General features: G+C 49.8%; 1 protein-coding gene and 1 long non-coding RNA gene across 15 annotated transcripts in view; one reads left to right on the plus strand and one right to left on the minus strand.

Annotated features, from left to right (window-relative positions):
* The window catches only part of FRMD4A (FERM domain containing 4A), a 378,187-nt gene that overhangs the window by 16,267 nt on the left and 335,423 nt on the right, over positions 1-26,497 (minus strand). For 5 of the 8 annotated variants that reach the window (XM_060162173.1, XM_060162166.1, XM_060162149.1 and 2 more), the window contains exons 19-23: positions 26,073-26,310; positions 25,100-25,267; positions 22,374-23,242; positions 19,965-20,061; positions 6,277-7,385 (exon numbers count right to left, since the gene is read on the minus strand). In XM_060162173.1, coding sequence (XP_060018156.1) covers positions 7,283-7,385; positions 19,965-20,061; positions 22,374-23,242; positions 25,100-25,267; positions 26,073-26,310 — 1,475 coding nt within the window. In that variant the 3' untranslated portion in view covers positions 6,277-7,282. Of the gene's footprint in view, positions 1-6,276; positions 7,386-17,591; positions 17,677-19,964; positions 20,062-22,373; positions 23,243-25,099; positions 25,268-26,072; positions 26,311-26,497 lie in introns of those variants that run through there. The other 3 variants (XM_060162197.1, XM_060162207.1, XM_060162157.1) reach the window with 2 other exon arrangements.
* LOC132527117 (uncharacterized) lies at positions 732-16,453 on the plus strand. 7 transcript variants are annotated; one of them, XR_009542868.1, is made up of 10 exons: positions 732-2,099; positions 3,637-3,761; positions 5,306-5,515; positions 5,957-6,056; positions 9,108-9,351; positions 10,315-10,422; positions 11,651-11,737; positions 13,646-13,862; positions 14,706-14,817; positions 15,487-16,453. It is a non-coding gene; the product is annotated as an uncharacterized LOC132527117 (long non-coding RNA). The 7 variants fall into 7 exon arrangements; XR_009542866.1 differs by having other exon boundaries at positions 13,646-14,817; XR_009542862.1 differs by having other exon boundaries at positions 14,706-16,453.

Here is a 26,497-nt window from a genome sequence, read left to right on the forward strand (position 1 = left end):
AAGTCGTGTGAGTTTTTGTACTTTTGTCAAACTGTATAGTTTTATGAGATTACTGTTTCATTAAGACTTGGTTTGTATTTTTCTTCTTTAGGTCTGCAAGTTTATGGGCCGTATATGTATGGTGTGGACACTGCCAGCTGCTTACCCTGTTTTCATTCTCCTCTCCTTTGCCAACAGAGCCCTACTTTGTGCAGAGCTGCAGTGAGCACAGTAAAAGCTACTTGCTCTCCTGGGACCCTTTAAAGTTAGAGTTGGTTTTGTGACAGGTTCTGCCAATAAATATGGATAGAAGTCTTTTGGGTGGGACTTCCAGGAAACCTGTTGCTTTTCTAAAAAAGAAAAAAAAAAAGAGACTCAGTATAGACTTAGTTAACAAAAATGTTGCCCTTTCTCTCTTCTTTCCTAGAAAGTGGTCATGATGCTTCAGTGCTTTGCAGCCATCCTGCAGTCTTGATGGTGGGAGACCCATGCTAGAGATGGTGGAGTCAGTTCTTTAATGGCATCGTGGGCATCATTGTTCAAACCTTGAACCACTGTATTAGGGTTCTCCAGAGAAACAGACCTACAAGGAAATTGTATATATGGAATTGATTCCTTTGATTATGGAGGCTGAGAAGTCCCATGATCTGCTGTCTGCAAACAGGAGAGCCAGTGGTATAAATTCCAGTCTGAAACCAAAGGCTGGAGATCCAGGAGAGTCTATGGGAAGTCCCACTTAGAGGGAGGGATTTGCAATTCCTGCGTGAGGGGGAATGAGGCCGGGTCCTCTCCCGGCACCCCCAGCTCAGATTGGCTTCCCACTGGCATGTGTGGCCTTTGCTCCTAGATCCTGGGATTCACCCCAAGCGTGGAGAACTAAGATGATGGAGAAACGGGTATCTCACCTCCTGTCCGGTCGTGCAGTCCTGTCTCCTTCATTCCCACTCTGTTCCTCAGTCTCTTCAAGACCTTCTGTCCACTCAGTCTTCTGCTCTCTGCTACTTCATCGTCACCTTCTTGGCTTTGCTTTGCTGTGTAGTCCATCTGGATCCCATTGTCACCACTTCACTTAATCACCAGGACCGTCTACTCTCCTGCCCTGTTGCCCTCCGGCCACACTGCACTACACAGCCTGGGCCTGGCACGTTCCATCTGTCCCCTCCCGCGCCCACTAGCAGGTGCCACTGGAGGGAGTTCACACGCCAAGCGTTGGGTGTCACCTGGGCCCCAAGTGATGCCTGGAGGGCGTTCTCCACCTCCTCTCCTCTCAGGGCTGTTCTCACCTGTGACTCTGCTCCAGCCCGACCCTGCCCTCCTTTCCTGTCTCACCTGGAGGATGGCCTCACCTGTCTTTTCTCACACCGGGTTGAGTATGGAGGCAAAGCTTCAGGTCTGTTTCCCACACTCACCACCTGTTCTTACCTTACTTGGAGGAGAAGGGGTTGCTCCTCCTGTCATGGGCTAGATCTTCCGCTGACCGACCTTGCTTACCCAATATTGTCCTCATGACACGTCTTCTAATGTGCCATGTTAATTTGCTTTCATTTCCCCCCCCCCTTCTACTCCCAGGAGAATATATATCTTCTAAGGGCAGGGATTTCACATCCATGTGGTTGACCATGAGATGAGAAAGTCATCATGGTTGATTCCGAGGGTTTTGGCCTGAGCCCTGGAAGATTGGAGTTGCCTCTAACTCAGCTGAGGAAGGTCATTAATGGAGCAGGTTTGGAGGGAACGTCAGAGATTCAGTCTGGATGTGTTAGCACATTAGACATCCATGTGGAGCTGTTGAGTGGGCTGGAGGATTGTACCAGTTTTAGAGCTGAGGTCAGGGTACAGGGAGAAACACAGGTGTCCTCAGCATAAGACACTTAGAACCATGGACAAGATGAGAGCTACAGGAAGTGACTGTGGATGGTAAAGAGGAGGCCTTGAACTGAGCTCTGGGGCACTCTGGCGCCCAGACCTCGGGCAGATGAAGAAAACCCTCAAGGAGATTGGCAGGAGGAGCCCTGACTGTGATAAGGAGGAAAACCTGGAGGACACGCTGTCCTGGATTCCAGTGGCAAGAGTGTTTCCATGGAGGACGCGACAGGGACCAGCTGTGCCCATTGCTACTGGTAAGTCACATAGCACGCGAACAGAGGATTAACCATCGGATTTGGCCTTGTGGGGAGGCATCCTTGACCTTGACAAGAGAGGTTTTGGTAGAGTGGGAGGAATGGAAGCATGATTGGAGGGGGTTTGATAGAAAATGGATGAATGAGTGAAAAACAAAAGGAACCTACTCTTCTGTGGGGATAAAAATGTATGGACAGAAAAATGGGGTTTTCTGATTAAAAAAAAATCTTGGTGCAGTTGCGCACACACGGGCCCAATCGGCTAACCTGCTCACTGTTTATACTCCTGCATTGCAGCCCAGGTCCTTCAGCTGCTACCTGAACAGATAGTGACTATGCTGGGGGTGTGATTTTGTGCAAGGCAGAGAGGTTATACCACTGCACGTCCTTTCATCTTTTCTCTGCCATCTCTGACCAGGCAGCTCCTTGAATGAGAGATGAGTGAGGGATCCCATTTACACACTTGCTGACCTCTTATCCATGGGGCTCATTTTACTCTCTTCCTTCTATCTGTTTAATGCTGGTGACCTCATTTCCCCTTATGTCGTGGTCGTGTGCCTGTTTGTTTAGTCCACGAGAATGTAAGGTTTTGAGGACCTGGACCCTTCACACAATATGGAGTGAATGACTGGCTTCAACAGTGGGCCCCTGCCTGCTTGTTAGCCCACATCAGGGGTTCTCTGATATTCCTCTTTTTAGAGAGAGTTTTGTGTCTGAGCCTTTTTGAACTGGTATTCTGGGAGTAAGTAAGGAGAGGCCTGGCTATTTCTGGTGCTTTCTACGGCAATCAGGTATTTACTGTGTTCTCTAATAACCAAAATAATGGCTGTTTGGAATTGCCTTGTTGACACAACGTAAGGGGAGTGCGCGTGCGTGCGTGCGTGCGTGCGTGTGTGTGTATGGGTGGTGAAAGGTAGGAAGGAGTGGGAAAGAAACGGGAATGTCCCAGCGTCCTGTGGGCCAGCTGCTTTCACGTGATAGAGCTTAAAAGGATAGAGATTTCTTTCCTGAGCGGCGACATATTTACATGGAAAAGGCTTAACGGAAGATCCTATTTGTTTGCAATCAGTGTTGATCACCTTGGTACAGAGGCCCTCGCTGCTTTGCCAAGGACAGGCTTACGAAGTATAAGATGCTGTCCTGATGGGCCTGCTTCCAGACGTGCTTCAGGTTCTCAATGGCTTGTTTCCAGTTTTGGCAGGGGTTAACCCACACTGGTGGCAAATGCTTCAGCAAGGCTTTCCATCCCGGGATGCTCTTGGCTGCCAGATTTCTAGTTTCATGCTAGTGAAGAGATGCAGTGTGGGTTAGGGGGCCAGGGATGTAGTTGCAGCAAAAGCTCCGCTAAAGTAAGCCAGTCCCCGATTTGCCCATCAGTGTGGGCTTTTTGTACCTGCAGGCCCAGCGGGCTGTTGCTTTGGTGATAGGATTTAGAGGATGGGTGACAAGAGTTTGAGCTGTGGTACGAACAGCAGTGGTAGTAAAGAGCCTGAGCTTCCTGCCTGTCTCCACAGTTGGCCCTTTTTGTCCTACACAGAACCAGGGACCACAGGGGACAGAGACTAAGGACAACGACCTCCAGAGCCCAGATGCCCTCGGTGTTTCTTCCACGTGGCACTGTTCTGTGGGAACAGTACCCAGCCTAGCACATACTGCACACAGGTAACTATTTGTCATGAGCAGTGATACAGATACTAAAATAGCATCCTAACAAGGGCTGACCTCTCATCTCAAATCCTTTTTGTAGTAGGAGGAATACGTAACTAACAATATATTTGTATAATTAAAAAAGGAAACTAGAATAAGAGGGAATTAGCCTCTACTAAACAAACCAAGCTTGTCTACATGATGGAGTAAGCCACTGAGAATATCATCTATATAGACTGAGTTTAAGAAAGGAGCCCGATGGGGCACAGGCAACTGAATGAGAGATCCCCGGAGCATGCGTGTTTATCACTTAGAAACAAACAGAATGTCCAAGAGGCAACTGAGATCTTTTCATTTTGAAAATGCTTTAATAAGTGTTGACAACACTGTTTTGCAAAATGTAAAGGTACTATACAAATTCTTAATACAAAAAGAATAAATTAAAAGCAGATTTCTTTTTAATTCTGCAACTTTGTCTACAACATACATCTTTGTCATTGATTACAGTTGAACAGAATCCAGTAAAGTCATTTTACATGCTCTACAAATCAGTTTCAGGAGCAACCTAATCCTTTCTTCCCCATTATTAAACTAGAGTCCATTTTACACGACTTGTAATAAACTATTGACATTAATGTATATGTAAAACTTTACACCTAGTTAATTAAGCAGTAACTGGTCATCTGATAGCACCTGGATGGGGTTTGCTATATGTAGAACTAAACTAATACCGAATGAAAACAACTTGGAATTTGAACGGTTTCAACACTCACCTGCATATGATCAAATTAAAAAAACCCACCTGTCTCACAACAAAGTCTGACGTAGGTGTTTTCACCAGCCTTCTGGCTAAACAGGCAGTTTCTTATACGTATCCAGACTCCAATAGGGGCTTTATATCAGACCCGGGGTTTCATATTTCATCTTAATTTGCTTTAAAGAAATAGGGGTATATAAAGAGCTTGCCAGCGCTTGTGTACAGTAACTATATCATTTCCCACCACACTGATCATTAACCACGTCAGTCTCAAAGGACCAGCATTTTTATGTACATCCTGTAGGAACTGAACGCAGCTCAACAGTAAAACCTGTTTTACTCAATCTCCGTCTTTACTACCAGACCATCATACTGTTTGCCTGAACTGTAATTCTGCCCCGCTATCCTGCCTCCTTTCCTTTCTGCCCCCCCGAATCCCACACCCAAGTGTTTAGAAAGAATTTTCGTCTCTCAGTCTTTGTAACCCAACTGGGCTAAAAATTTATCCGACTGACTTCCGACTTGATTTCAAACTACTATCCCTGTTGCATCATCCGCAGTATGTAACCTTGTCACCTCATCTATTTCCCTTTGGACTTTTCCTCTGGGACAGAGTTCAGTTTGATTATTCATGCATCTTCTTTTGGGAGAAAGAATCTGGCCCAATACAGAATGTTTCCGAATGGGGAAAGAAAAACCTGCTGTTTGTAGCTCTGACCATCAAAATAAGAGCAACACCCCTCCCCGTGTCAATCCCCAGAATCGTTTAATATCATCATAACCAATTTTATTTACCCTGCAGGGTTTACCCCTAAAGCGATCTGTGAATATTAATCCCTTCCGCAAGCTGATATCACCAACCCAGCCGTGCACAGAGCCAGGGAACCCCGGCCCTGAACCGTCCAGCCTGGCCCCAGCCTGCTGTGAGCCCCCAGAGGAATCCCACAGTGCTCTTCAAGCTGCAGCAGGGGGAGCACCGTGGGTATTTACTGATATTTCATTTTAACCAATGGTAAGTGTCCACTCTTACCCTCTGGGTCTGGTAGAGTCTATTGTTTATTCTTGGATTACATATACATAAAAAACAAAGCTTTTTCTTGTTACGCTAAAGCTAACTTCAACTCTGCTTGCCCACAAATCTACCCCACCCCAGCTCCTGTCTCTGGCTGTCCACTGCCTTTCCAGTAGGAAGTCATTACAAGTGAGAAAAGAAATGTCCCCCCCGCCCCGCCACTTGCGCCAATAAGCACAGCATCCCACCTCTGTGGAGACCGTGTTTGTGCCATTTGAAATAACCCAACTACGAGTGTGCACTTGTTAGTATTATAAAAGTATTTTTGAGGCCTTTGAAGATTGATGGCTTCCCAGCTGTGTGCTAAGCATAGCTCAGAACACATGTGAACGTGCAGCTCCCGTGCACCTTTCTTCTCTCTTCCTTTTTTGGTCCCTGCAGACCATCGGGACACATCAAGGCAGCTGATGTCGTAGGCATATGGGCCCCTGGGAGCTGATACATTTTTTCAACCCTGCTCTGCCTGCCAGCTAGTAGACATGTGAGTACAGTCTTCCTACCTAAGGGCATAGTTGGGTTCTTGCAAGAAGTGACACGTTGGTAACCGGATGCCATTGGATCTGAACTCTTTGTCACACAAGTGCTAACAAACAGAAAATGGGCTACGACAGTTAAACACTTGAATGGATCGCAATGTGCTTTTTCCCTTGGCTTCCCATAAAAGATCAAATGAAACACCTTGTGAGAAAAAAACAGGATACACTTTTACTGGTTGTTTTAATGAGAGAGAACCACTTTTGGCAACCATCACCTTACGTTCCCTACAAATCCCCAAAGGAAAGCAGCTTTGTGTCTTGGGCTGAACCCCCCATGCAGGCTGGGGCTAAGCGGACACTCCGCTACTCCCCGTGGGTCTGTTCTCCTTGGGGTCCAGACTCATGGAGATCCAAGTCAGCAATGCCAGCCAGGGGTCCCCCGACGTGACCATCACATTGGGTTAGTTTTCAGGCTCTCGATGGAGAGGGAGGTGGAATGTTAAGGGAGAGGGGTGAGGGGCACACGTTACAGATGGTTGACTTTCACGTGTGGGATGCAGTAGCAGTTGAGGATTTAAAAGAGATTTCATTGCAGAAAGAACGTCTTCCTCTTGGCCCCTCTTAATTTTTTGTGTGTTTTTAGTTTTTAATTTTTTAAAATCTTTGGCAGCATAACTGACTGTGATCCGTGGATGCATCTCTGACGTGTCCAGCTTCTGTTTCTGTTCTTCCTGCTCCCGCAACAGTCACTCCTCCCAGGAAGTATTTCAGCCGTCCGCTGAATACTCCCACGGGGCATGGTCTTCACCGAGTGCTTGGTGGGCCTCCAGGTGGGCCCCAGCTTTCACAGTCTTTCTGGATCACCCTGTACTTAAGTCCCCTCTCCTGGTTTCCACCAATGCCACTAGTCCACAGGAGTCCAGGCCAGCCAGCTTCCCTGATGGTTCCTGGCCAGGGGGCTGTCACGGCAGGGGGGAGCCACCAAGGTGCCATTGAGGATTGGTGCCTGGCTCTCTGGGCAAGGGAGCCAGGGGACACACAGTGGGACCGGAACCTTCCAGAATGTCTCCCCAGTCAGGTTTTTGGAGGGTGAGGGGGACGCGGAGACAGGAGAAGAAAAGTGCTGAGGGCCGAAGCTGGTGCAGGTGACACTGCGTCTGGGTAAGGCAAATGAGAGGCAGTGAGGTGATCTCAGAATGGCGTCGAGGCGGCCAGATTGAGGCCGGCTGGCTCACACGAGGGTCCCGGGCTTGGCTTTTTCTTGCCCGTACCACTGGACATCAGCTAGTTCTGGATAGAGGGAGGGATCCAGGAAACAGCTATCATTGTAGCTCCTGCAGGGAGTCCAAGGGCGAGAGGAGACAGTTAGGGGGGAACGTCACTTGGCAGTCTGCGTTCAGAAGTACGTGTCCATAGGGGCCGATAATGATCACTCGTCTTCCCCGTTCATAAGGAACCAGGCCTGCGGCAGTGCTGAGCGCACAGCAGGCTCGCGCAGACTGGAGAACATTCACACCCAGGGGACCTAAGCCTTGTACGTGTGTGGAGGGAAACAGAGCTACCACTTAATGCAGTGGTCCTCGGGCTCGGCGGCATGTGGGACTCACCCGGGAACCCCCAAAACACCCACCGTGGAGATGCAGGTTTAATTGGTCTGGGCTGTGCTTGAGTGTCCGGAGCTTTCAGATCCCCCCACATGACCCTCCCATGCGGCCAAGGCCCAGAACCCCTCCGGCTGGAGGCCTCAGGATTCTTTTTTTTCTCAGAACACTTGCTTGCTTTGTCCTCCCTGAGATCCCAGGTGTAACCAGCGTCCACCAGATTTTTATTCTGTCCCGGAAGCACATGCGAAATGGCAGGTTTCCCTGTAGGGAAACTGAGGTGATATTTTGAATGGAGTCTTAGTGCTGTTTATTTGAAATAACATGTATTGTTGTGTGATTATCAAAAAAAGTATTGAAAGTATATAGAAAAGTGTATAGAAAAGACTTTGTAAAAAACAGACTTGCAGCTGTGCGTCACGACACAGGTTGGGCACAGTCGTCCCTTGGTACCTGCAGGGAATTGGGTCCAAGAGCCCCCCCTGGATACCAAAGTCCGAGGATGAGCAAGTCCCTGATACAAACTGGTGCAGTACAGTTGGCCCTTCGTATCGGTGGGTTCCTCATCAGTGGATCGGAGGGCCAGCCGACTGTATTTGTTGGGAAAAACCTGAGTATAAGTGGACCTGTGCAGCTCCAATCTGTGTTGTTCAAGGGTCAGCTGTGGTCTTTGCATATCAAGAAGCAATCACATGGATATGCTGATGCCCATGATCGTTACTAGGCATCATTATTAGGGAAAACGGCCCCTCCCCACTGATCCTGAACTAGCTCTTTGAGGTGAGATAAAGATCACACTTTATCTCACTGAATCTAGGAATGGGCTGGAATTTGCCCAGGAGGTGCCCAGACGCTGGTTAATCAGCCATGCGGCCTGAGGAGATGGGGTCCTACCTTCCTCTCCCTGCCCTGCGGGCCGCACGCAGCCCCTGACATGGGCATGGCTGACCTCGGGGCCCTGTGCAGGAACAGCTGCAGAGGGGCCTGGATTACCACCTGTGCTCTTCGTTTTGAGCTTCTACTCCTAGTAACTTCTGAGTGTTCATTGGTGCTGATTCCTAAAGGGATGAAACCTGTAGGCCTTTAACCACAGCCTTCGGTTTTTGGAATAGCATTCCTGTGAGGGACACGGGTCTGTGCCTCTGAGTTAATAGGTGTGGGTTTGTTCAAGCTGGGTTTTCAAGTTTGGCCTCCCCAGAGCACACGCCGTTTTGGGGGTAGAAATACCTATCTGGAAACAGCATCAGGACTTTCCATAAATGTCAGAAGATGATTTCCTCCCCTGCCGCTGAGCTCCCCATGCCCTGTGCTACGGTTATGGCTGGGGACGGGTGGCAGGAAGAGACTCAAAGGAAAGCAGGTTTCAAGAGCGTCTTCAGGACAACCTCGTGAACCAGTTTATGACCGAGAATAAGCCATCATCGCCATTTTTGTTTGATTCGCAGATTTCTCTAGGAACAAGTGGATGAAGGCATTCTGGATTTCGTGAAGGTTTCTCATCTGGCTTTTAAAAAACCCATCAACGCTGGAAAACCCAAGGCCTCTGTGAGCATACCATGGCCTTTAAAGAGAGTCCTGTGCCTGGAACCCCTGAAATATATACTGGGGTTAATACACTTAAAGGTGGCTTCAGAAGCAAAGTAACATCGAGGCCCTAATTCCGGAACTGGCCCTGCCCGTCTGTCACTGTCTTCCGGTGGTAAGTAGCTGATTCCGTCCTACCCACCCTGCAAACTCTCTCTCCACCCTGATAAAACTGACCTGTGCCATCGTGCCTGAGGGATTGAGAGTCTTTTCGTGGCAAAAGGTGGTTGGATCCCACGGTGGACATACGCTGTTCATTGGGGGACGGTCCCTCCCTAACTCTGCGTCGTCCTGGTGGTGGTTTCCACCAGGGTGTCTGCCCTACCCTCACTGAGGGTGGCCAAGTGGCCCGGGGGGGGGGGCCAGTTAGAGTCCTCTAACCCGTCACTGGTCAGAGGTGGGCAAATGCCCGAGCAAGGCCAAGCAGCTTTCACACTACAGGGCTGTCCACTTCCTCCCGAGGATGTGACCGCCAGGAACAGGAAGTAGAGGCAGAGATGGAGAGAGCACGCAAGCTCCGTGCTGCCCGCAGCCACGAGGCCGGTGCGACCATGCAAAACCCGCTAGTTTGTAAAAGAACAGTAGAATCCAAATCCTGTTTCTGGAAGCTGGACTCAATGAAGGTTACATGCTCAGTGTGGAGAAGACACTTAAGGTTTTTTCATTCACCTAAGTTCCAAAGAGCCTTGCTTTTCTTTTTTCCTTCTGGTAAGAATTATCTCCCTGAAGTTTGCGTTTCTAAGAGCTGGCCTAGGTAAGAGTTCCTGGAGGAGACCAGGTGGAATATTCACAACTCAAAAGCACAGGAAAAGAATGGGAGTTCCTCCAAGAAGGACTTTACTTTCCTAAATCCAGTCTTTTACAATGTCTGCAAGCCTTTTGAGGTGAAGAAGGGATGTTTGGGGATTGATAAGAAAAAGGATAGGTAGGCTTTGAATTGCTTCTAGAGCTGCATTTCTGTTCTTGTAAGGACTAGGTTTGTAAGACAAGGACAGTTTCTAATTCCATAAGGAACTGGGTTGCAACTTGATGAATGAAGCCAACAAGATCTTTAAACTTGAACTTGTTTTTTGGACAGGGGTGGCAGCCATGGGATCCGAAGGCGACTTCTGATTTCAGGCTCCCTCCTTGTGGTTGGTCTGTCCGACTTGATTCAGGACTTGGGCAAGGACACATTGTCCTTCTGGTGAGTACCCTTTTGGTTTCTGAATTAGAATGCACTTGGTTCACATTCAAACGTGTAGTTTTCCTGAGAGCAAAACTAAGAAATTGGAGGGCACGGGTCAAACACCTAACGAGAGACAACTGTCTCCAAAGCCCAAGGCTCCCGGGTAAGGATAGGGTGGTCACAGCCAAGCAAGGGTCACAACAGGTCACTGGCCACCTGCAGGAAAAGTCCATGTAATGAGACCCCGGTCATGGGCAAAGGCTGTCCACCAGGACAGAGAAGTATCCTGTGAAAGGTAAACTGTCAAACAAAACCCAAGTCCCAGCCCTAAGCTCACGCCTTAGGCTATAGAGAATATTTTCTTCATTCTAGGAAAAACTCCGCAAATGGGATCCCACTCATCTAAATGCTTTAAGGGTGCCCCCCACCCCGGCCTTAGGAACCACCCCCAGCACTTCTGTGTTAAAAATTTTTTTGGTCTGTCTGCATACACAAGGACCAATCTTACTGAAGACAAACTAAAATGGCAATGGTCACCATGAGGAATGTTCCAGTTAGCCAAGATTGTTCACTTTAGAAGTGCACCTGAAAGCAAAGGCTCCCAAATCAAACAAGTGGAATGGGATACCTATTTTAATTGGCGTGAGGAAGCCTCCAGAAGGCTTCAAACTTCCCAAATAGCTTCACTGAAAGATTCATTGCAAAAGGATAATAAAACAAAGATACAAGAGATGCCCAAAATAAGACTGTAAGACTGATGTTAACTCCTACTCTCCCCTCTCTCCACCTTGCCTCATTATACTCTCCTCCGTCTGCACTGTCTCCCCACTTTGAAGAGACTGCGTGACTGTAAACAAGGTCATCAAGTTGGTGGCCTTACGAACACCCCCTATCTGCCCTCAAAGAAGGACCCCCATTTGGGCTCTCCCAGGGTTGATGGGACTCCATGGATTCTCCTGTAACTGCTACCAGTTATTCCCTTCAACAGCCAAGGGGAAACTAAAATTAATGGAAAACCTTGCCAAATTCTGGTAGATTAGTGGAGCTATACTCTCTAAACCCCAGTTGTTCCAGAGCCTGCAGAGGGGATCCTGGTAAATCTGGCAGAAGCTGGAAGGGGTGAGAATTCTGACCAGAGTCAGCTCTCCTGAATCTCTGTTTGCAGTGCCCAGTTGAGAGAAAGGTAAAACGTTCATGTCCCTTCCTTTCCAAATCCAGACCCATTGGTTGATCTTTTCTCTCCCAGGGACAGCTGTTGCCTTCTTGTTTGTCTCATTTTGTGTCCTGAGAACTTGGCTCGGCGACCGTCAGGTTGGGCAGGTATAACAGAAATGTAAGTTGCACCTTACATTGGTGGATTAGTGCCCAGCCCTCAGGGGAACTGAGTCTTTCCTTCTTTTGCTCATCTTCGGGAGTGGCTCTGGAGCTTGGGAGAGTGGTGTCCTTTGCACCCTCATTGGGAATGCCTCTTGCATTCATGGGGTCTTTCAATAGGGCCAGGAATATTTACTGTTTGTCCCCCTGACAAGATATTTAAAAGGATTGTTTAAGTAGCTCTATGGGCAGAAGTTGGCCAAACTGCTGGACGCTGATATACAGAGCCCGTTAGGAACTTTTTAAAGGCTTTGTCCCCTAAGTCAAAATGAAGCTATGTACCCAGAGGGAAAGAAAAACATTCCAAAGACAAAGCTCTAAATCTAGAGTGTAGGAATCTCTTGAATTCCATCTTAGCTGAAGATCTTCTCTCTGATCTAAAGAAGCAAATAGAAGATAATGTAGTTGGATGGGCTACGATGTCATTCACGTTGCAACCCAATTCCCCGACTGTCCTTGTCTTACAGACCTAGTCTTTACAAGCACAGAGATGCAGCTCTAGAGGCAGTTCAAAGCTCACCTGTCCTTTCTGTCAATCCCCAGACATCCCTTCTTCATCTCAACAGGCTTGCAGACATTGTAAAATACCTGGATTTAAGAAAGAAAAGTCCTTCCTGGACGAAGTTCCATTTTTTCTCCTGTGCCTTTGAGTTGTGAATGTTCCACCTGGTCTCCTCCGAGAATTCTTACCTAGGCCAGCTCTTAGAAACACAAACTTCAGGCAGGTAATTACTTCAGGCAGGTAATTCTCACCAGAAGGAAAAAAAGATGGGGAAGGCTATTTGGAGCTTAGGTGAATGAAAAACCTTGTGTCTTCTCCACAAATAGTAATGAAAAGCGTTAGCCATCTAAGCAGGTAACCCTACCTTACTCCAACTTCCAGAAACAGGATTTGGATAAAAGTGTTCTTCTATAAACTAGTAAGTTTTGCATTATTGTACCTGTCTCATAGGTAAAATTTTAAAACAAAAGCTTTACGATCTCTGCATCTGTCTGTATGTTTATCTATGTACATTGTATGTTTGTAATGTTTTTCTACCTCTGGTATTGCCAAAATTAATTTGCAAAAGAGCATATTTAATTGGCTTAAAGCAAAATAAGCGATTATCAAATTAAGTATTCTAAAACTCTGAAATACAGAAACTTAACCCAAATGTTTTCCAAGTTCGCATGATCTAGGAAAAATCTTTAGTAAACAAAAGCTAACTTAAGTTTGTTGGTTTAATTAAAGTAGGTATGTTAAATATAGTGCATATGTACAACTTTTATTCTACCTGGGTTTATTAGTCAAATAAGTTCACGTTAATCTCTGTTACAAAATTTGTCACCAAGGAAGAGAACTTAAGATGTTGGCTAGCTGTTTAATGCCTCGAGAAATTTTCATGACTAATCTAAACAGAATTGTTAAGAACACAGGAACAAATTTCTCACTGGGTAGAAGTTTTTTCCTGTTGATAAGCAACTGCCTCTTTTGTAGCAAAGAAATTACTTCAAAACGTCATCCCTATATGGGGCACCCCCATCATTTCTGCATAGTGACTGAGGAACTCATTTTACTGGCCAGGTAATCCGAGAACCCTGGAGAGTCCTTCTTAGGCTATACAGGCTGCATTCAGGACTCGGAGAAAAGACTAATGACATCATTAAAACCCAATTAGGAAAATTTCCTGAGACTTTGACCAAGGTGCTGTCACTGGTCCTTTTGCATCTAAGGTCCTTGCCTTTTGAAAAACCTAAGCTCACTCCCAAGGAAACAGTACCTGGCAGACCCATGCATCTGCTTCAGTCTCCATACTGTGACCCTCAAATTGCCCAACAGGACCTATTAAAAAAATGGCTAGTCATCTATTCTCTATTCCTCCTACAGGTTAAAAAGCGTATTACAGCCTGACACTGACACCCCTCATGACCTACTTCCTGGAGAATACAGCCACTGGAAAAGACCCCAACTAAAGGACTCCTGCTTCCCTCCTTGGAAAGGATCTTTTCTGGTACTGCTCGCCAGTTCCTGCACAGCTGAATTTGAAGGCATCCGGCCCACCTGAAAGGAGTAACAGGACCAGAATGAACCAGCAAAGCCACAGGTGATCTCACACTTAAGATCTCCCGGCACCAGAAGCAGACAACCTCGGACATAGATAGACAGCTATCCCAAGACAACGGGCCAGGCCTGTGTAACTTAACTTGATTTCCGCCACTGTTCTCTTTACTGTGGAAATCATGATAGGGGAAGTTAACCAGACTCCTCCACTTATCTGTTTTCTCTCCGGGTTGCCCGTGTCTTCCAGGCAATTGCCAAGCGAGGTAACCTTTCAGACGCTGTATTTGTCATTTAAAACTCCGATCTGTCTGTAAGGTTGGAGACTCCCCGGTCCTTCCTGTAACCTGATTTTCCTTCTATCATCCTTGGTGCCACCTTAAGCAACAGCTGAAGTCCCTTCGATGTCAGCTACAGTGTTAAACTTTTGCAGCCCGGTCTCTCAGTGCCTTATTTTTACCTTTCTCCGATCATAACTCTCCTTGCCCTGTCTGACACAAATGCCTTGTACACCGTAGTACATTTGTGCCCCCATGTTCTAAATCAGATTTCAGAGGATTTGTCTCTTACCTTCTGAAGATGTTACACTGCTTAGGTTTATTGTTCAGTTACATGGGAAGCGTTGCCAACTAAGTGATGATAAATCTTCTTGGGTTATTTGTATTTTAATAACACTTAATTATTAATATAATTAAGTGTTCTAGAAATTGTGTGAAATGCCTAGAAATCTGATATGTCTTGGTATAAGGTTATCAGTCATAATTCTGGTTATCTTAAAATATTGTCTGTCAATCACAGAAATAACCAAATTTCCTTGTCAATTCCATTATAATGAACTCTCATCAGATCTTTAGCACTGGGCATTTTTAAGTTCTTTTGTCATTGACAGACAGTTATTGTTTTACTCTGACGCTTTTGCAAAAGTGAGATTCATGGCAAGGAACCTACCAAGAACTCTTGACCACCACATGGCTGCCACATCACAAGGGGCCAAACCTTGGGTACGTATTTCACACCTGATGAAGGCTCCACCTGACTTCCGGTCCCCTGCAAAAAAGCTGCAGCCCTCAAACCAATCAAACCGACCAGCCACCATCGAGACAGACAGACAGACTGCTTCCTCCCAACATGTCAGACCAAGAGCGTGTCTGCCTTTCCATTCTGCCTTCCCTCTCTGACCGTCCTTTTCCTAATTCTCATGCTGTGAAGGTTTTTATGATTCTTGCTGTCCATCTTTTTTGCTTTGCTCTGGCCTGGAAAGATAATGCCACTGTTCACATATCTAAGGCCATTGCAAAGCGGGCTAAATCTAACCTCAAAGACTCTGAATTATCACGATGCCAGTGATTACACTGTTCTGTCCATCACAGACTGCTCCCTGATTTCCAATGCCTCCGTTTCTCTGGACCTTTCTGTTGTGTCCCACTCCCTAACCCTGGGGATCTACTTCCTTGTCTCTGGTTAACACCCCGGGGGAACCCTGCATCCAGGCTCTGTACAAAGAAAGGGACGCGAGGCAAGGGAAAGAGAATAAAACCACCTGTGCTGTCTACAGACCCTTCAGGTGTACTGGCCTCCACGGCTGTCACCTTTTGGGGCCCGAGCCACAGATGGAAACGGGAATTACCGGGAAGCATTCAGTGGTTCAAAATCTGCTTCCTTTGGTGCAGCCCTACTCCGCCGGCCAGGAGCTGATACAAATGAGGCCACGACCAGGAATCTCTCCTTACCTCTTGAAGGTTCCAGAATCTGCTGGTAAAGCAGCAGCTGCCCAATGAAAATCCCTAGACTCTCTGGCCAGAGTTGTTCTTGAAAATAAGAGAAGCCTCTGGTTGATTATCCTTCAGCTGAACAAGGAGATGCCTGTGCTGTGACCAGCACCGCCTGCTGCACCTGGATCAACACTGCTGGGGAAGGTGAGACTACTGAACAAACCAGTCACTCTCTCAGGCCAACAAACCAGCCCACGGGATCTTTCTTTGGGGATTATTCTGCCTGTAATACTACAGCAGTCGCCGTAGTGTGCTGTATTCTCGCAAAAGCTTTAAATGCAACTTTGCAGCCGCTAGCTACCAAGCAAATGATCTCCCTCAGAACAGAACATCAGAAAAGGAACAAAGGGAATGACCGACTGAAAGACCATGAACCCAGTGCCGTGACCTGTGAAGACCACACAGAGATTCAGCAAAAAAAACCCGGTAAGAACTCCACAGCCATAGCTGGGAGTAGCGCTAATGCCTTAAACTTTGATCACTTCTCTTAATTAGGCTCAGAGTCTGATGAAAAGGGGGTAATTGTTAAAAACAAGACAGCAGACCCAAAATGAAGTCGCTTAGGCTAGGTTCCATATCACCAAACCGAGACTTAACTTTATAGTTTCAGCTCCCCCAGAAAGGAATCTTTAACCAGTCAAATCGGGACTCACCGGATCAGCACGTCTGCCCGACAGACCCCTGCCGTCCCCTAACGGAGAGCGACTGGGCTACAACCAACCCGCTTTTTCACCTGGTGTAACTTCCTCGTTCCCGCTCCTTTCTGCCTGCATGTCTTTCGTTTCGTACAGCTCCTTTCTATCTGCCGGACCGGAGGCTGCCTGATTCATGAATCACTGAAATAAAGCCAGTAAGCTCTCTCAAATATACTCAGTTGAATTCTTTTAACACTATCTTCCTGTCAAAGGCTCGGCCCGTTTTCCGAATCCCCCATCTGCCAGCTCAGGGCACTTGCAGTAAAAATTGTTCCACGTCTCCCCGCTTTGGTTCAGGATCTTGTCCTACCCTACTTTTCAGGCTGAAGTCTCGCTCTTTCTCTATAGCAAAATGACACCCCTGCTTGTTTCTGCATCTGTGCTGCTTTCGCCCTTGAACTGGCCTCCACCCTTTGAGACCCCTCCTCGCACCCCGGGCCTTGGAAGGGATCCCTCTCCCCTTGGAAACCTTTTAGCATTTTGTTTAAAGTCTCAGGGTATTTAATACGTAAGTGCTGCAAGAATCAATTTTTGATTGAATAAACTTACCACTTCTTTTTTTAGCCACTTCTGAAGGGTACCTTTTTTAGTTAACCCTTGAAATGCTCTTAATTTCAATACCTTGTCTCCCCCTGAGGACAGGAACCAGACCAGGTGTTCGCGTTTTTATGCCCGCTGTAGCAGGGCTTTGCAAATTCCAGCGTGCATTTGATTCACCCAGGGACCCTGTTAAAACGCAGATTCGAATTCAGTATGTCCAGGAGTCTACCTCCTAACAGGCTCCTGGGTGATGATGAGGATGCCGCTCGTCGGCGGGTCACAGTTTGGAAAGCAGGGCCCTACGGCACTTGGTAGAGTGCACAGCCGTCACTCAAGAACACTGGGATGACATCGTGGGTGACCAGGTGGTTCTGGATGAGCTCAGTCTGCCCTTGGCGCCTTGAGATACAAACGGCATGCTGCTGTTCTTTTCAACCAACGTTGAGTACTAAAAGTACCCGTAAAAGCTTCTACCAGTATCTGCATGTACGAAGAGCCTGGGAAAGCCTAAAACATACTCTGGGGTCTTTTCTGGGAAGTAGCAGTGGGGATATCTAACACACACACACACCTGATGTAAAAACATACATCTAAACATCGACTTCCACATGTATCTAGAAATAAGACATGAAAATAACGGCTTCCACACCACTCAGATGTTTCCTTCTGGAAATTATGATACATACGGCCAAAGGCAACACAGATGCAGCACATCTGAGATCACAGACTCATGAACAGTGAAGGGGGAAGGCTGTAAGAACGAAACATGCCCTTACGATACCTCTATTCATCAGTACTTTGGTGAGTTGGAGACTCAGACCCATCCATAATGGGCGAGTTTTCTGTTGCTTCTCTGAACAAAGGAAAGCAGAAGGAAGAGAAGAGAGGTCAGGTTAAAGAGAGGAGCTGACACAGACACGATGAGTAGCTTATTAATGCACTGGAAAGCCCAGCTGACTGCACCCAAGCGCTAGTGACACGTAACACAGGCCGTGCACGGCTTTCAGCCCCCTCGCGGGCGTCACAGGCCTCTTTAGTTTTGTTAGGAAGGCAGCCAGGCTTTGGCACTTCTGACCCATTTCTTATTATCACATCACAGAGAACAGGTATTGTTCGTTAATGATAATTCAACTCAATCTGATAAAAGAGTTTAAGGACCAGAATTCCTTTTTGTTTCAAATTGGTCTCGAATCCTCACTAGCTGTGTGTGATCAAACATGGGCATGTTCCCAGATCCACTCCAGGGGAAAGGCAGGTGAGCGGTGCTCATAAGTTCCAAAGCCTGCTGTCCGTCAAGTAACAGTCATGTATTGAGATCAGGTGAGACTGGGTGTGATCCAGAAAATGTGGAGGAGCCAGAAAGACAGCCTGAAATCTGAAGGTCCTTATCCGGGGTGACATGGGTTAGCCAGTGGAGGTACCATAGACACAGAAGCTCTGTCCTTCTTTCTATGAATCTATCTTCTTGAAACTCTTGGGCCGTAAGCCCTGCAGCAGCTGCCTGACCACACGAGCTAGAGCTGGGGTGTGGATGGTACGTAAGGCAGTGTTAGAAGAGTGTGTAATAAGGACAGGGGTACCTGCTGCCCAACAGACCAGGCAGTGGGAGTGGATACAGAACGCCGGCAGTTGGGACCGCAGGGTCTGTTAACTCAAGAGCGTAAGGGGCAGCGTGCCGTGGGTCGGTGATGGGTCGTCAAACCTAAGTGCCTCAGCATCCCCTGGAGGGCGCTAGCACACAGCCGCCAGGCGCCACCCCAAGTTTCTGATTCAGTGGGTCACGGATGGGCCTGACAAGTGCATTTCTAACAGGACCCCAGGTGACGCTTATGCTGCTGGTCTGGGGTACCACATTTTAAGAACCACTGGCTTGGTGGCAAAAGACGAGGCTTCGGGGTGGGCCCACGGAGTGCAGGGCTGAAATTCCAGCACCGTCCAGCTGTGCGACATTGGGAAGACACTGATCTTCTCTGAGCCTCATCTATAAAACTAAAAAAATCTGGGCACTTCCCTTGCAGGATTGCAGTGAGGATTATATGAGCTCAGATATGTTAGCAGAAGCTTCCAGCCTTTGAGTACACAGCAATCACTCAATAAATGCGAGCTCCCCTTCTGTCAAATACTAAGGCTGAATTAAAGCTTGGTTTAAAATCGCCAGAGATAAATCTGCAGCAACAAAACGTGTCTGCCGAGAACAGAGCCTGAAAGGAGGAGCCGGTTCGGGTCCTGTAGTTTCCCTCTGGTGTAACTCACAGCTGTCGGATTTTCCCAGACATCCCCACGGATGCCCCAGCAAACGAGAAGCTGAATAAAGCTGGATAAAGGGACCTCTTATTCCTTTAGCCAATGGATAATGATAGAATGGAACATCCACTTAAAGCCCACGTCTTAGGAGCAACGGAAGAGGCAGGGATGATGAGGGGAGCAGGAGGCAGGTCGCGTGTATCTGCCGGACTCTTCTGTACATGAAAACAGCCTAAGTGTCCATGAGGTTTACTGTGCTATGTAGTGTTCTCTGCCTACATTTAAAGCTGAAAAAGGAGCCGAGTTTTGGTTTCCTCATTTACCGTGGGCCACCTCTTCAGGGTCTCAAGGTACCCGATGGTTCTGAACAAGGGCTTGGCCGGGACTGAGACAGAATCTGAGCCTTCTGCTTTTTCTTCCTTAAGAAGCATCCTGACACCAAGACAGTGGACACACTGCCAAGCACGCAGAGCAGCAGGCTGGGGCTCAGGCCGGGGGTGGGTGTGGGTGGGTTCCTGAATCTCTCCTTGGCTGGCCTGCGGTGATTGCAGCCCAAGTCCAGTGCTGTCTGGAATTCTGGCCAAAGAAGCTCACTGGGCTCCCTCCACATTTTCAGGACCATCACCAACTTTGAAGGAGAGTAGAGAGAATTCACCCGTATAAAGGGACGGCGCCGGAAAGGAGGGGGTGGAAGGTAACAGCAGTGCCTGGGGCTTCTCCGGAGAGGAAGAAGTTCCCAGCGCTGTACATCGTTCCCGGTTTCCCAGTACCTCACTCTCCTGCCGATAAACCCTCTGTCACTAGGATCTTACACCCGCTATGCTCTAACTGACGAAGAACGCGGAGGATCACTGCTAACCAGGAAGGGAGGGTCGGAGGTCTGAAGGGGGAACTCACCCGGTCCGCCAGGTTAGGATGTGGTGAGGGCTGCCGGGGGGCGTCGCTCCAACTTCACTGGACGGCGTTGAGCTTCTCTGGCTTTGAGGTAAGGCAGCTGCGTGTAGGTGGCGCAGAAGAGACACAGGTCAGACACGGGGCAGTAAAGGAGCTTCTTTCCAGAGATGCTGCCTGTGGCCCCGTGGCAGGGTCCCGTGGGAAAACGTCCACCCCTCTCCTCTCCCCACGTTTGGCCAATGACGTTTTCTCCCCCCAGCTGTGCAGCTCCATTCTGAGTCAAGCTCGCTTGGGGTCCTAGGTCCCCGCTTTGCCACTGGGAAGTGGCCACAGGGATGGCGACAGTCCCCACTGTCCTCGGAGGGGGGCCTGGGCTGGCCGAGCACAGGGAGGACCTGTTTCTCTGCACAGGGCGTTTCCAGATACGGCCCCAGTGTTAAAACTGTTCTTTATTACGAACAGAGAACCTCCAGAAAGGTTGTCTGAGCTTGTGGTCTCTGCCGTTTCAGGCTTGTAATTTACCATGTCAGGACCCTTCCAATGGGGCAGGGCTTTTCAAAGCTCATCCAAACCCCGACCACGTGGAGCTTACTGATGTGGGCAGGATTTGTTTAGTTGGGAAAACTCAGTAGGAAGTAAATCCTACTTAAATGCGTCCCTCTGCTTCCTTGGGAATGCAATCTTTTTCATTAGGATGCTTAGTCTAAAATACGTTCCAAAAGATTTACCGAATCTCTTAAGGTAAAGCAGATCTACTAGACAAGTGCTACAGTTTCAACAGAACATAAATACTCCTGACCTGTCCAACCTCAGCTTCTCCTAATAGGGTTACAGGGGACCATGGTCTTTAAATGATATACATAATACATTCATTATTCTCAAAATCCTCCTAGGAAGCTGATGGCATAATTCACTGGGCTGATTTTACAGATGACAGAGGAATCTGGAGAAGGTTCTCGGACCTTGAAGTCCACGGTTCTCTCACGCTTGCGTGAGCCATATTTATTCCTGTCTCTGCAACTTGACATTCGGCAATGACGTAACAAGCGAGTCACTGGGAATCGGGGGGAAGTTGCAGAAGCCCTGTGAGCTAGCACACCCGGGCGGCCGCCGCCCCTTCCTTTTCGCCCTGTTCTCCCCAGGCCCCAAGACTCTCCTTCAGTCCCCCAAAGAGGAACCCGCCCCCCGCCCCATTTTCTGTCTATAAGATCACTCTCCCTTCCCTGGATTTCTGCCCGCCCTTAACCTTCTTTCCAGTCGCAAGTCAAATCCTGACTTGGACTTCCTTCCATTTGCTGCTCTCATTTTATCCTGATACTTTAAAAATCATTTTTCATTATGTCTCAAAATCCTCTCCCACTTACTTTCCTACAGTCAGTATGATGCAGTCTCTTTTTAATTGGCTTTTATCAGGCGATTCATGATCGGGCAGCATCCCATCTACCAACTAGAAGGGCGCTCCGATCAAGTCTCATCAGCGCACAATCTCCCCTCTTTGTGGGTGCTAAGATATATAAATGAGTTAGCGTCTGCTGGAGCCGAAAACCCCGCAGGGACGTGGAGACTGCTGGACACTTTTTTTTTTTTTTTATCATCGTTATTCTTTCCTGGAGACGGAGTGGGAAGGGGATTAACTTAAGGGAGAGAACGGTTTCTTCCATGTTTCACTTGATTCGGTACTGCTTGACGCCCTGAGTACAAGGATATGCGGTAACCCTTCCTCTGATGATGAAAACTTTAAGATGTAACAACGGGGCATCAGAAGCACTTTACAAACATTACTTTGGTCAGAACATAACATCAGTGAAACGAGATCTCGAGGAGCAGTCTCGAGTTTTCCGGGAAGTCACCAGGGGAAGTCACAGGCAGAGCTCGCCACTTCATTCTGTAGCCGGTCTGCGCCACCTGGGGGAGACACTGGCCAAATCTCAGGGCTTCAAGTGTTCCTCTCCCCTGCAAGGGTACCGCTCAGGTCTCTAACCCACTGCTGCCTCTCACCTACTACTGTCGCCCCCTTCACCAGGGTAAAGGCGCACCTTTGACTGGATAAACCCTGAAAGACACGGACTTCACCCACTGCTTGGATCTCCGTCTTTACAAGGACAAGTGGCTGCGGGGATGGTCTGCACCCCTACTCAGGAAGCTGATATGGGAGACGGCGGTGCGCGCGGTCCGCTGGGCTGGGGCTTAGGATGCGCTGCCCCGCCCCTTCCCAGGTCTTCCTAACGTGGCAAAACCTAGGCTCGAGTGGGAGGGGTGAGGAAGGAGGGGAAGGAAGGTCTCACACACCTGACAGCTAGGTTTCTAGAATTAACCATCTCTTCTTCCTGCCTGCTCTAAAAAAACCTTCAATCCCCACCAGTTCACCTCCATACCGACCAGGTGCGCGCCGAGCCGTCCGCCCCTCCTCACCTGACGTGGCCTTGCACATCTGGGGCATCCTGGTGACCCTGCTGTGCGCCACGAAGGTGCTCTGGGAGGAGGCGCTGTACTGGGAGCCGCCGTCCGAGGAGGCGGAGCTGGCGTGCGACAGGCGGCTGTGCTCCTTGTGCGAGGCGCTCGAGCGCTGGTACCACTGGCGCAGCTCGTCCGAGACGGCGGCGCGGCCCGCGCCCTTGTCGTGGGCGCCGCCGTCGCGGCCCAGCGACGGAGTCCGCAGGATCTGTGAGCGCGACGGCGTCAGGCGGCCCGCGTCGCCCTCGTCGCCGCCGCGCCAGCTCTCCCGGAACAGGCCGCCGGCCGTGTACGAGTTGGAGGTCTTGAACTGCGCCTTGACGCTGTAGTGGCCCTCCTGGTCGCTCTCCAGGCTGCGCACCACCACGGGCGTGGCGCCGCCCTCCACGTACAGCGGGTACTCCTTGATGCGGTACTGCGAGCTGGGCTGGCTCTGGCTGTGCAGGTAGACGCCGTGGCCGTGGCCGCCGCCGCGCGCCGCCAGGTTGGGCATGCTGCCCGAGTTCGCCGCGCCCAGTGCGCCCGCCGCCCGTTGCCGCTGCCGCTGCCGCGCGCGCGCCTTGGACGGCGAGTCCTCGGCCAGCGTGGAGTAGTTGGCGTTCATCTGCGCCGGGTAGTAGTGCTCCGAGCTCGAGTGGCTGGTGCACGACGAGCAGTCGTCCATGGGGTCCGAGCCGTTGCTGCTGCGAGTCCGTGGCGTGTAGAAGTCGGGGCTCCCCGTGTCGTTCTCCGAGCCCAGGAGCTTGCCCTGGGACTCCAAGCTGGAGCTCCGGTGCCGAAAGTGCAGGGCGAGGCTGTGCAGCCGCGTGGGGCTGAGGTCCACCGACCTGCGGGGAGACCACGGCGCGCTGGGTCTGGGGGAGCCTGGGGGCGCCTGGGGGAGGGACTGGCGGCTCTGCGATGCTCCGATCGTCGGACTCGGAAAGAGCGCGAGGCCGCAAGGCCCAGAGCCTCCCGCAAACGCGCATCTAGGAGAGCGAGTCTAAGGGCGGGGACCCTGGGGATCCAGGTGCTTCCCATCCCTCCCAGGTGAAGACCAGCCGGGAGCGGATGCTGATCCCCGGAGGAGAGCCGGGCCTCCGCCGTGATTTGCGATTCCGAATGGGCGATGGGGACAAAGTGCCCACGTAAGGGCTTCTGAAAAAAGTATGCCAATAGCCAGGTGTTTTTTTTTCTTTTAAAGGTGGAAAGAGGTTCTATAGACACAGCGAACCAAGATCATCCCCGTTCTGGTATTATGTTAAGCCAGATGAAATGCCCATTTTTGTAGGTCAAGAAACAGCCCGACAGAAGCAATCATGGTTCCACCCAATACTGTTATGAGTACTGGACAGATTTCCATTTCCCCATGAACACTTGTCTAAAACGGAAGGTTGGTGGCACACGGAACCCTTAAAAATGACGGATGCAAATACTTACCACTCCACTCCTTTGTTTACAATCCATTCTGCTCATTGCAGCCACACGATAAATGTCCATCAGTATGGCAGCGGGCAGAGTACAAGGACTCCACAGAAATTCACCGTGGCTGGGTTGCCCAAGTACGGGAAGAGGCGATTCCCAGGGCTGTCACTCAGGGTAGACTGCGAAGTCCCCACTGTGTGGCCCTCCTTGACTCGGGCCTCAGTTTCCTCTCTGGTCCCACCCCGCTCCATCACTTTGTTCTGGCCACACCGGCCTCCTGGAACATGCTGAGTGCAGGCCTGTGTCTGGGGCCTTGACCCTGCTGTTCCCTGAATATCCTTAGAGCTTGCTACCCCCCTCCATCCGGGTCTCTGCTCAAATGTCACCCTATTAGATAAGCCTTCGCCGATGCTCTCCTTTAAATGGTCTCTCCCTTCACTCACTTGCCCTGTTCATTTTCCTTCTCAGTACTTATCACCGCTGACTTATTTCTTTACTGTGACTCTCTTCCTACTAAAACGTCAGTCTGATGAGGGCACGGCGTGGTCTGTTTTGTCCACGGCTCTATGCCCAAGAAGAGTACCTGGTACATATAGGCACTTGATAAATATCTGTTGCATGAATGAGTGAATGAGAGAATGAATGGACAAGAGACTCTTGCCTGGAGAGCTCAATCGTACCCTACATAAATGGTTCACCACTTACAGAAGATCACACCATCTGTCCTTTGAGCTGCAGTCCCTACGGACTTTAAAGTTTTAGAGAAAATGGAGTGATGGCTTTGGTTTTGCCTCTTTTTAGGAGAGGAAGGTGTGATTCACCGAAGCCTCACGTTTGCCTGTTCCTTTTGCTCTTGAATGAATTTACACCTTGGGGCATTAAAGGAAGTCCAGGATACATGAGGACTGTCCAGTAAAGATCACCCCACCAGGGCGAGGTCGTTCTGGTCCTGGTGCTCTTCCCTGCTAACCTGGGGAGCCGTTCCGGCCTCCACTTCTGCGGCTTAGGAAAGCTCCTTCCATGCCCACTGTCTCCAGGGGATTATCCGTCCGCCTCCCGGTACCCACTGGGCGTGGACAGTGGGATATAACGTGTCTCTCGGCTCCCACAGGCTTCCGGCTGCCAGCTCAGTTCTTGACTCTGCTTCACTTAAAGAAGAACCTACCTCGCTGGTTCAGTCCTGACTCCAGCTCTCGGCTTATCTGGGCCAGCGTGGGTCCAACAATGCCAAAATTCTACAAAGGCAGGTGTGGTCTAGGGAGGGAGATGGGTGGACTCACCTCGTGGAATGCACGTAGTGGGGACTCCGGACTCGGAGGTCGGGTGTGGACGGCATGCTGCACTGTGAGTTCCAGGGCGGGAGGCTGCGGATGGGGCTGGTCTGCAGGGAGCTGCCTCCCCCTCCCGCTTCAGCGCAGCTCCCCGTGCTGGGGAAGCGCTTGTGGCTACTGCAAAGCAGAGGAGGCCACGCTGGTCACTGCCAGACAGAGCTGCACCTTCTCGCGGGTCGCTGACTATGTATGGCCTTGGGCCTTCAATCTCGGTGTCGGGAAGCTTGCCCGGGACTCCCCCAGAAGTGGGTGAGTCCTTTTCCCTGACGCCCAGAGCCATGTGCGATGAAGACCCTCACCAGCCTTCTCCGGGACAGGCAGTGTGACTGTTCTGCGAAGCCCCTCCCCTGAACCACAGTTTCTGTTTTCTAAGAGACAGATATTTACCTGTCTGGGTACCCACTGGGAGCTTTATAGGACATGATGAAAGGAAAGGAGAAGAACAGAGCAGCAGTCCAAAAACGCCTTCGCAAACCCCCCTCTCCCACGTCAGCTGAGTAATGAGCTGCTGATACACAGCTAAGGTTACAGCTGTCCGGCTCCAGAATTCTCTTGGCTGATAGCTCAGGATTCTGAGCCACTCTGGGATTCTTAACGAGTGGGCTCTCTCATCTGCCACTTCGGAGTACTGCTGCCTAAGATTTCCTAGTTCATTAATTCCCATGGAATCTAACGACATTCAAGCCAGCGGCCAACGCGTGGACTGGGAGCCCAGACCCCCGTTTCCCTGGGAAGGACGAATCTGCACCTCGAGCATGTCAGCAGCAGAGGGCGCTGTGGCGCAGCCCTGCTGAAAGGCAGCGCCAGGGAGGCGCACCCAGGGCGGTGGGGATCGGTGGCTTGCGGATGCTACTTAGGACAGCCCTGGGAGTCTGTCCAAGCGTGGACAGTGGCCTCGTGTGGCCTTCCCGGCCCAGCTCACCTGGAGTGACTGTGGGAGGAACGCTTCTTGACCTTCTCGTAAGGCTCATCTAAGGAGGACTCGCTCCACATTTTGGGCTTTATGGGCGACTTGTCATAGTCGTTGCGGTGATAGTGCATCTGCCTGAGTCCCTCCAGGGACTGCGGAGGGGGCGGCCGGTTGTGCGACGGTGGCCGAGGAGGGAGCCCTTTGTGAGGGGACTGTAAGGGGGACAGTGTGCTGGTGACCTGAGAGTCTTCTGCACAAAGAGGAAAGAGAGGAAGTGAGCAAGGGTCATCCTTCCCGCCTACCCCCCCCACCGGACGCCACCGCCCTACCCCAACTCCACCCAGACATCAGCCGTCAGCGGGCACGTGCTACAATTTCACTCTTTTACCCTTAGATCAGTAAGGAAAGAGCCCCTGGCAGGAGCAAGCCTGCGATGG

Source organism: Lagenorhynchus albirostris, chromosome 1 (genome assembly GCF_949774975.1).
Source record: "Lagenorhynchus albirostris chromosome 1, mLagAlb1.1, whole genome shotgun sequence".
NCBI lineage: Eukaryota > Metazoa > Chordata > Mammalia > Artiodactyla > Delphinidae > Lagenorhynchus > Lagenorhynchus albirostris.